At 39.1% G+C, this 9,915-nt stretch overlaps 1 protein-coding gene across 1 annotated transcript; it reads right to left on the bottom strand.

The window, feature by feature from the left end:
• Positions 1-7,721: 7,721 nt before the first annotated feature.
• On the bottom strand, positions 7,722-9,167 carry LOC130927097 (POU domain, class 3, transcription factor 3-A-like). The gene has a single exon (XM_057852645.1). The coding sequence runs from the start codon at positions 9,165-9,167 to the stop codon at positions 7,863-7,865; it is 1,305 nt and encodes a 434-aa protein (XP_057708628.1). The 3' UTR covers positions 7,722-7,862.
• Between the last annotated feature and the right edge of the window lie 748 nt (positions 9,168-9,915).

Below are 9,915 nucleotides of genomic sequence, written 5' to 3'. Positions count from 1 at the left end.
TCAAGCTAAAGTTATGCTGATTTTTTTCTATTCATTTTGTTGTTTTCACAAGATTTCAAAGTGCATGCATGGTGCTATTCTATATAAGAATTACCTTGAATCCTGCCTGCTTTGGCACAAAATTTTTCGTCCTGTTTCTGTTTCTACCTAAATCCAGCGTTAGAATGCTGCGTATGTTTGAGTTTATCGCAGTAGACCATTTTGAAATTTGGCTAAATTGGGAGTCTCAGAATGGAATGTCAAGTCACCTGAGTGTTTTCCGCCATATCTTAAGTCAAAGTTTAACCCTTTCAGGCCTGCAACATGAAGCAACTGTCAGAGAATGCCAAAATTTGAAAAATAAGGTGTTAATGGAACCTTTTTTCAAAATTGTTTAAAAAAAAAAAAAAAAGAAAAGAAAAATCACAATGAATATGTGTTATAAGCACTGTAATATCTATAACCCTGGCTAAATCCAGATTTTCTTTTTCTCATGGAACCTGCAGATGCATGTGTTGACTTGCATCCATCTTTTTCTTTTAATTTAAAAAAGAAATTTCAAAATTCTAGCTTAGAGTCTCAAAATAATGAAATCCTAAGTGTATCAAATGTGATACATTAGGCTATAAGGGGTTAAACATTTCTACAGAAGTAACCACTTTCATTTACCCAGGCAAGACATTCCAGACTACAGCACTGTAGCCTTAATCAAGAATATAAAACTTCTTTTTGGCTCTCAGAGTCATCAACGGATGAGCTTGTTACGACCAAGTTTCCGTACAGACGGTCAGGTGATAGGCAGTCTTTACGTGCCTCTTTTTTACCAATAAAATTTCCACTGAACGAACAGGTTTTCGCTCCATCCGAGGACGAGCTGCGCCAGCAAAAGTGCCACCGCGAAATGGAATGCAAAAAAGCCATCTCACTGAGCAGTCGGGAAGGAGTTGGCAAAGTTCAACCCCATATCCAGCACATGCTGTTCTCTATCCAAAGCACAGGGTTGTGCCTGTCCATGAAATTAACAAAACCTGGTCTTAAAAGTCCCATTCTCCTTGCAAAGACTTGCACTGGGCAAGATTTAGCCAGAGTATTTAAAAAGAGCCTCAGTCGGAATGTTTCTTGAGGTAATTTCATCGTCAAGGATCGAACACATTTTTATGATTAAACTGTAAATTCATAAGCGGATTTTGAGGGGGGGCAGAGGGGCCAGGCCGGTGGCCAAAAAGTGTCATTGAATGTAATTGACTTTCCTATATACAGTATATATAAAAGTTGTAAAGCAATAAAACTGCAACAAAAATGAATGAAATGAACCAAAAAAAAAAAATTATAATGGGTCGAAATTATTTTTCGAGCAGCTTAGACAGTCATTTGCTTTGCTTATAATTTCATATATATATATATATATATATATATATATATATATATATATATATATATATAATATATATATATATATATATACAGTGCCTTGCAAAAGTATTCGCCCCCCTTGAATCTTGCAACCTTTCGCCACATTTCAGGCTTCAAACATAAAGATATGAAATTTAATTTTTTTGTCAAGAATCAACAACAAGTGGGACACAATCGTGAAGTGGAACAACATTTATTGGATAATTGAAACTTTTTTAACAAATAAAAAACTGAAAAGTGGGGCGTGCAATATTATTCGGCCCCTTTACTTTCAGTGCAGCAAACTCACTCCAGAAGTTCAGTAAGGATCTCTGAATGATCCAGTGTTGTCCTAAATGACCGATGATGATAAATAGAATCAACCTGTGTGTAATCAAGTCTCCATATAAATGCACCTGCTCTCTGATAGTCTCAGGGTTCTGTTTAAAGTGCAGAGAGCATTATGAAAACCAAGGAACACACCAGGCAGGTCCGAGATACTGTTATGGAGAAGTTTAAAGCCGGATTTGGATACAAAAAGATTTCCCAAGCTTTAAACATCTCAAGGAGCACTGTGCAAGCCATCATATTGAAATGGAAGGAGCATCAGACCACTGCAAATCTACCAAGACCCGGCCGTCCTTCCAAACTTTCTTCTCAAACAAGGAGAAAACTGATCAGAGATGCAGCCAAGAGGCCCATGATCACTCTGGATGAACTGCAGAGATCTACAGCTGAGGTGGGAAAGTCTGTCCATAGGACAACAATCAGTCGTACACTGCACAAATCTGGCCTTTATGGAAGAGTGGCAAGAAGAAAGCCATTTCTCAAAGATATCCATAAAAAGTCTCGTTTAAAGTTTGCCACAAGCCACCTGGGAGACACACCAAACATGTGGAAGAAGGTGCTCTGGTCAGATGAAACCAAAATTGAACTTTTTGGCCACAATGCAAAATGATATGTTTGGCGTAAAAGCAACACAGCTCATCACCCTGAACACACCATCCCCACTGTCAAACATGGCGGTGGCAGCTTCATGGTTTGGGCCTGCTTTTCTTCAGCAGGGACAGGGAAGATGGTTAAAATTGACGGGAAGATGGATGCAGCCAAATACAGGAACATTCTGGAAGAAAACCTGTTGGTATCTGCACAAGACCTGAGACTGGGACGGAGATTTATCTTCCAACAGGACAATGATCCAAAACATAAAGCCAAATCTACAATGGAATGGTTCAAAAATAAACGTATCCAGGTGTTGGAATGGCTAAGTCAAAATCCAGACCTGAATCCAATCGAGAATCTGTGGAAAGAGCTGAAGACTGCTGTTCACAAACACTCTCCATCCAACCTCACTGAGCTCGAGCTGTTTTGCAAGGAAGAATGGGCAAGAATGTCAGTCTCTCGATGTGCAAAACTGATAGAAACATACCCCAAGCGACTTGCAGCTGTAATTGGAGCAAAAGGTGGCGCTACAAAGTATCAACGTAAGGGGGCCGAATAATATTGCACGCCCCACTTTTCAGTTTTTTATTTGTTAAAAAAGTTTCAATTATCCAATAAATTTTGTTCCACTTCACGATTGTGTCCCACTTGTTGTTGATTGTTGACAAAAAATTAAAATTTTATATCTTTATGTTTGAAGCCTGAAATGTGGCGAAAGGTTGCAAGGTTCAAGGGGGCCGAATACTTTTGCAAGGCACTGTATATATATGTATGTATGTATTTATATGTATGTATTAGGGCTGTTAATTGCGTCAAAATATTTGACGCAATTAACGCACAAATGCCCCGCTCAAACAGATTAAAATGAGAACACAGTGAAAGGTGTACTTGTTGTGTCTTTCGGAGTTTTGCCGCCCTCTGCTGGCGCTTGGGTGCGACTGATTTTATAGGCTTCAGCACCCATGAGCATTGTGTAAGTAATTATTGACATCAACAATGGCGGGCTACTAGTTTATTTTTTGATTGAAAATTTTACACATTTTATTAAAACGAAAACATGAAGAGGGGTTTTGATATAAAATTTCTATAACTTGTCTTTTAAGAACTACAAGTCTTTCTATCCATGGATCGCTTTAACAGAATGTTAATAATGGTAATGCCATCTTGTTGATTTATTGTTATAATAAAGAAATACAGTACTTATGTACCGTATGTTGAATGTATATATCCATCTTGTGTCTTATCTTTCCATTCCAACAATAATTTACAGAAAAATATGGCATATTTTATAGATGGTTTGAATTGAGATTAATTGCAATTAATTACGATTAATTAATTTTTAAGCTGTAATTAACTAGATTAACACCCCTAGTATGTATGTATGTATATGAGAAAAAAAATTTTAATGATTTTTTTCCCTTTGATTTATTTATTTATTTATTTTGATTGAAGCAACTTTTTTGGGGATTGAATGATTTAGACACAAATGTCCTAATCATAACATGGCCCAAACACAAAAAGCATTGCTTCAATCAAAGAAAACATTTTCAATGAAAAATTAAGTGTTCAAATGCAAAGTTTTCAATCTCAAATACTTTTTCGCATTCAAAAACTTTTTTTAATGATTGAAATTTTTCTTTTTTTGATTGAAGTGATTTTTCTTATTGAAAGTCTATATTTTTTTGAAGCAACTAATTTTTTGACTGAATAATAGAGAAACATATTCTAGCCAAAATGTGGCCCAAACACAAATCAACATTACTTCAATGAAAAAGTTGCTTCAATAAAAAATAAATAAATAAAAATTAATCAAAAAAAAAATAGGTTTCACATGCATTTTTTTTGTTCTTTTTTTGTGTTTCAAATTTATTTTTGCATTCAAATACATTTTTTTTTTTTTTTTTAAGCGACTTTTTTTTTGGTTGAAGATATATGTTTTGATTGAAGCAACTTTTTTTGATTAAATAATAAAGACACAAATCTACCTCCATATGGCTCTGCCCAGGGGATATACTTTTTGACAGGGGTAACTACATTGGCACGACACCGGCGGGCGTACCAAATTCAATGGATGACGATCTTGGCGAAAAGTATTGCCTAAGCAGCCTGATTTAGAATTCCCCTCAAGAATGATGGGAACCAAAAAAACAATCATCGCCAACTTATTATTACAAATATTCTTGTAAGTTAATTTTATTGCTGACTCTGCGTTTTGGGGTCATCAACATGTTGTGCCTCTCCTGCCCCAAAAGTGAAATTCCGCCTATGTGTAAATTATGAGCTTAGTGGAAAATGTTCACACTTCCAGTATATATTCTGTATAATTGGTCTGGTACAAAGAAACAAAGCTGTCAACATGTGCGAGTGCAATTAATGGGCTTCATAACCAGATCAGTAATATGTTGTTTTTTTAAATTGTGTGTAGCACAATACATTACATTACATTATGGTATTCATACATTTTGCAAATATATAATTCAATAGTAAATTTTGCAGTTTAAACATGTTTAAACAAGTACGTTTTAAAGACAACTTCATTTTATACCTTATGTTTAGTGCTAAAACTATAAACTTGATTTGTCAGCAGACCTTTTATTATGGGGTTATAGCAGATAATCCCTTTGTTAACACTCTATAAAGCCTCAATAATGTGTCACTGTGAAACAAGGGCGTAGGTTTGCATAGGAACGGTAGGGACATAATACCACCAACTTTTAGGGATGCTCATATTGTCCCCACCAACCTTTAAGCAACCTTATTTGCATTATATAATGAGTTTAGTTATATAGGTAATTTAGATTGTCTTCCCATAAGATGTACGGATAGAATTGACCCTACATTATGTTCAGACTTACATTTACCCCTTTTCACTTGATGAATGTGCTGGTCCATTTTTTCTCCTTCAAACGCACATTTGATTGGCTGATGACTAGAACTTCCACATTCACACAATCCCAACAGAAATACATGTCGACATGCCGCCTCCTCCGCCCCATTTTAAGAGGAGGGATATTAGTATTTTTTTTCCGGCCAGCAGCAGCCACTTTAAGTAATGTAAAAATACATCAATGTTGTGAAGGTGGGGAACACACCACTACTTTTGCAACTGATAGTCCGACCTGCATCAGAGTTAGCATAACATTAAACCGTGTGAACTTGCTAACCTGTAAAACTCAAGTAAAAAGCTGTTTAGTGAAGTGTCTTCCTGTACTTTTTCTACTGTTAACGTTAATCCAACTGTGCATTTTGTGCATTTATTCCCTAAATAAAATGTTAAAATGTATTTTCTATCTATTATCATTAAAAATATATTTTTATTTGCAGCCGATGCACATTTTTGTACCCCCAAACCCCCCCCCCCCCCCAACCACTGTAAATTTCCTTCATATGAAGCAAGCATTTTGAAAAATGACTTTCTCCCATGAAAATAATTTTATTGTAACCTTTTTTTCATTTTTACGTAGCTATATTTGAGAAATGTACCCAATCTGTTTGGTCATATTAATGTCCCGTCCCCAGCAAAAAGTGTACATGCAGGTTATGCTGTTTTAGTGTCTCTACCAATGTTGAGACCAAACCTACGCCCTTGCTGTGAATACTGTAAATTATACGTCCTGCATGAAATTATTAGCTCATATTTAGTCAATTTTGTACATAAGGATACCCTAGGTTAACACTTTTTAAAGTCTTATTGCCAAAAAGTCCTCGTGATAGTTATAAATCGAAATAGTTAATACACACAAAGGTACCGTTACACTTATGGTAAAGAAAATATAAACTGTGAAGTATACTAAATTGCCATATATGTGCTTTTATTGTTGGCTGCATCTAACGTTGAGAATATCATTAGTAGATACATTTTTACGGTAACACTAATAAATGTTTTTTCTTGTAAGGTGTGCTTTATTATAAATGTTTGCCTCTATACTGTTTGGAACGGTTGCTCTGAGCGGTAAAAATAATATGATTTAATATTCTTTTGTATATGGCGGAAAACACTCAGGTGACTTGAAGTTCTGCTCTGAGACCCCCAATTTAGCTAACTTTCAAAATTGTCCCATATGCACGTGTGATACATCATTGGATAGGTTAAAATCTGAATTTTCTGGGGGAAGAAAAATTTTGAACAGGAGGGCATTTAATTTTTTTTTTTTTTTTTTTTTTTTTTTTTAAACAGCAAAACCCTATCTGGAGGTGAGAACATGCGAGAGCAGAATTACAGATGCCGGGACTTTAATGAGATATTATCGTGTACTTACCTTGTTTCGATCCAAAAACTCCGTGTAGCATGTATCACTGAGTGTCAAGACACAGCTGTGAATGGCCAGTGGCCACAGCTGGATTTTTGGGGAATTTATGGGTGAAACATGGTAATATAACAAGGGTCGCGATGCACAAATCGCAGACATCAAGGAGTGCTCGAGATTTTCTTTTTCATATATTTACCCTTTTAAATGTTTTTTTTTTTTTTTTTTTCAATTTTTCTTTGTTCGGATCGATTATTTATCCTCTAACATATTGGGGAAAATGCGATAGTAACAAAAAAATACAATTTAGCGAAAGTTATGAGGTAAATATCAATGACTTTTTTATAGGCACAATTTTTTTCAATGTGACGTAATTTGTTTAAAAGTTTAAAATATGCGAGTGAATAAGTTTTTAAAGTCGTTTTTTTTTTTTTAAACGAAATATTAGACATCAATTAATGATTCTAAGCTAAAAATGAATTATAAATATAATTAATTACCTTCGTTTTATGGCTGGGTTGAAACAAAAGCGGTTGCGCGACGTGTGTAAACGGGGGTTTTCAGGGTAAAACGGGCAAATTAAAAATAGTTTGGGGGCTTAATGCGCCATGAATCTGCTACGGCAGCATACAGATTGTTCTATCAAACACAACAGTTGTTTTGGCTTCAAATACAGCAGTTTCTTTTAAAGAGGAGTGCAAGAGCAGAAACTGCTTTTCCAGTCTTGTCTGTGTTTTCCGCCATTTATATTGTATAATATATAAACAGTGTTCAATAATGATGTTCACTTCATGTCATCCTCCAGGTTGGTCCAATTTATTAAATAATTCATTTCTTCACTTAAAGTAAGAATGAAGGGAAAATAAATAGCGCAAAGCATCACTCAATACGAAACATTTGACATGAACATGTGAAGGAATGTTTTGTACTTGGAAAACATGTATCTCAATAATAAGTGAACACTGAAATGAGATTTTTCAATGGTATATCTACTATAGTACAAACACAACTATAAGAAACATAAAGGGTAAGTTTTTGCTTCGGGGAATAAGTCAGTGCGAAATTAAAGCAAGTCAATGTATTTTAATGTTTTTCTCTTAGGTTTTCAAGAAAGTGATGCATAAAAAATGAGTTTTGTGCTGATGTGAAATGACACACTCGCACATGCACTTACTCATACACACACAGGCCAAAGAGTGGAACACAGGATACGCAGGGAATTGTAACAAAAGTTGATTATTAATCGTCTAATGTTAGACAAAACGAAGAAAAAAAACAAGTCCGCTTGGTTTGGTGTCACGTTCACGTGTCGCTGTACATCCTCTTGCAGTCTATGGAGGGTGGCGGCGTGTCTGCACCCATGCTGCCCACCTGCGAGTACGCGTTGTCCGGGCTTCGTGGGAGCCCGGGCGGCGTCATGCGTTTCTCCTTCTGCCTGCGATTGCAGAACCAGACGCGCACCACCTCCTTTTCCAGCTGCAGAGTGTCCGCCAGCCCGTTGATCTCCTGCGCAGACGGCTTGGGGCACTTGAGAAAGTGGCTCTCCAGCGCGCCTTTGACGCTTACCTCTATGGACGTGCGCTTCTTCCTTTTGCGCCCCTGCGTGGCGATCTTGTCGATGCTGGCCGGGCTCCCGGTGCTGGAGTCGGCTTCCTCCAGCCACTTATTTAGCAGCGGTTTCAGCTTGCACATGTTCTTGAAGCTTAGCTGCAGCGCCTCGAATCGGCAGATGGTGGTCTGCGAAAATACGTTGCCGTACAGTGTGCCTAGGGCCAGACCCACGTCGGCTTGCGTGAAACCCAGCTTGATGCGTCGCTGCTTGAACTGCTTGGCGAAGTGCTCCAAGTCATCAGAAGTCGGCGTGTCCTCATCCGAGTGCGCTTCTTGATGATGATGCTGGTGGTGGTGATGCTGGTGGTGATGGTGGGCGTGCTGGTGATGAGGATGGTGATGGTGAGGGTGGTGGTGGTGGTGATGAGGGTGGTCCAACTCTGGGGAGTCCCCGCGTACGAGCGCACCGGGGTGCATGAGGCTCTGGGTGCTGAGCATCCCGTTGACAGTGAAGGCGGCGGGTTGCGAGTAAACAAGGCTCTGCTGCTGTTGGTGCTGGTGTTGCGGAGTCTGACCCTCGCTAATGTTGATGGAGCCCCCCCAGCCACCAGGGTGCGCTTGATGGCTTCCTAAATGGGAACCGCGATGGTGTAGAGCGGCGCCTGAATGGAGGTCCTCCCTCCCGCCGCCTCTCTTCGTCTCCTGGGGCTGGGAGCTGGCCGGCCAAGCCGCCCCGACTTCGGCTGCTGCGGCCGCAGCCGCCGCCGCTGCAGCCGCCGCGGCTGCTGCGTGGGGCAGCGAGGTGACCCACTGATGTGCATGGCTTAGCATGTGCCCCCCGTTGCTGGACACCATGGTGGCCCCTTGCATGAAGTCACTCTGCACCATCTTGACCGAGGGGTCCCCTCTGAACGCGCTGGAAGACACCGAGGTGACTGCACCGTTTGCAGGCTGCATGCCCCCGCCTCTCCGGTCGGAATGGTGGACTGGGCCGGTTAAAATCCTGCTGTTGGCAAGGTACGGACTGGACGTGGCTGTTGCCATACCCCAAATCATAAATCTGGACTTTTTTTTTCTTCTTCTAGATTGCGCAAAAGAGCAAAAACAGTCCTTGGAGGCAAAACAGCTATATTTAAAAAAAAAATAGATTGAAAACCAGAAGAAAGCGCAGTTATCAGCTTTTTAAAAAGTTTCCTTAATCGTGTATATTCCACAGGACAGTTTACAATTTGATCCGTGCCTGTCCGGAGAGATTTTTGAGCGTGCGTAAAAGTCTGCGCCTCCCCCCTTCTTAGTTTTATTTTTCAAACGTGATGAAATAATAACCCCGAAAACTCCCCGCTGCGTCGGAACGCATCCTCCACGGAGAAAAGGAAGCGAACATGTGTTTAACTGTGACCACAGCCAAGCTTCCCTCTCCCCTATCTGGCCAATTAGGAGCAAACTAGCCCGCTGAGTCCAAGCTGATTGGTCGCTCAACCTGAGAGGAGTGCGCGTATGGGGGCACTCGAATCTAATGAGAGCACTAAAATATATTTTTACACTCACACAATAACATGATGAACATCTTGTTACATTATACCCACTGGCTGTAAAAGTAGGTACACTTGTGTAATTTAATGGGAACCTTATAATTCTGTTAAAAAGTCGACCTAAAAAAATTCCTGCAGTTTTGATTGAAACTATATAGCATTAATTAGTGCTGCAACGATTAATCGATTAACTCAAGTAATTCGATTACAAAAAAGCTTTGGATCAAATTTTTAGAGCCGTCCCGACTAGTCGACGTTGTCGACGTCATCGA

The sequence above is a fragment of the Corythoichthys intestinalis genome, chromosome 12 (assembly GCF_030265065.1).
Source record: "Corythoichthys intestinalis isolate RoL2023-P3 chromosome 12, ASM3026506v1, whole genome shotgun sequence".
Taxonomy (NCBI): Eukaryota; Metazoa; Chordata; class Actinopteri; order Syngnathiformes; family Syngnathidae; genus Corythoichthys; species Corythoichthys intestinalis.
Note: the sequence above shows the minus strand (reverse complement) of the source record. Positions and strands in the feature narration are given on the sequence as shown.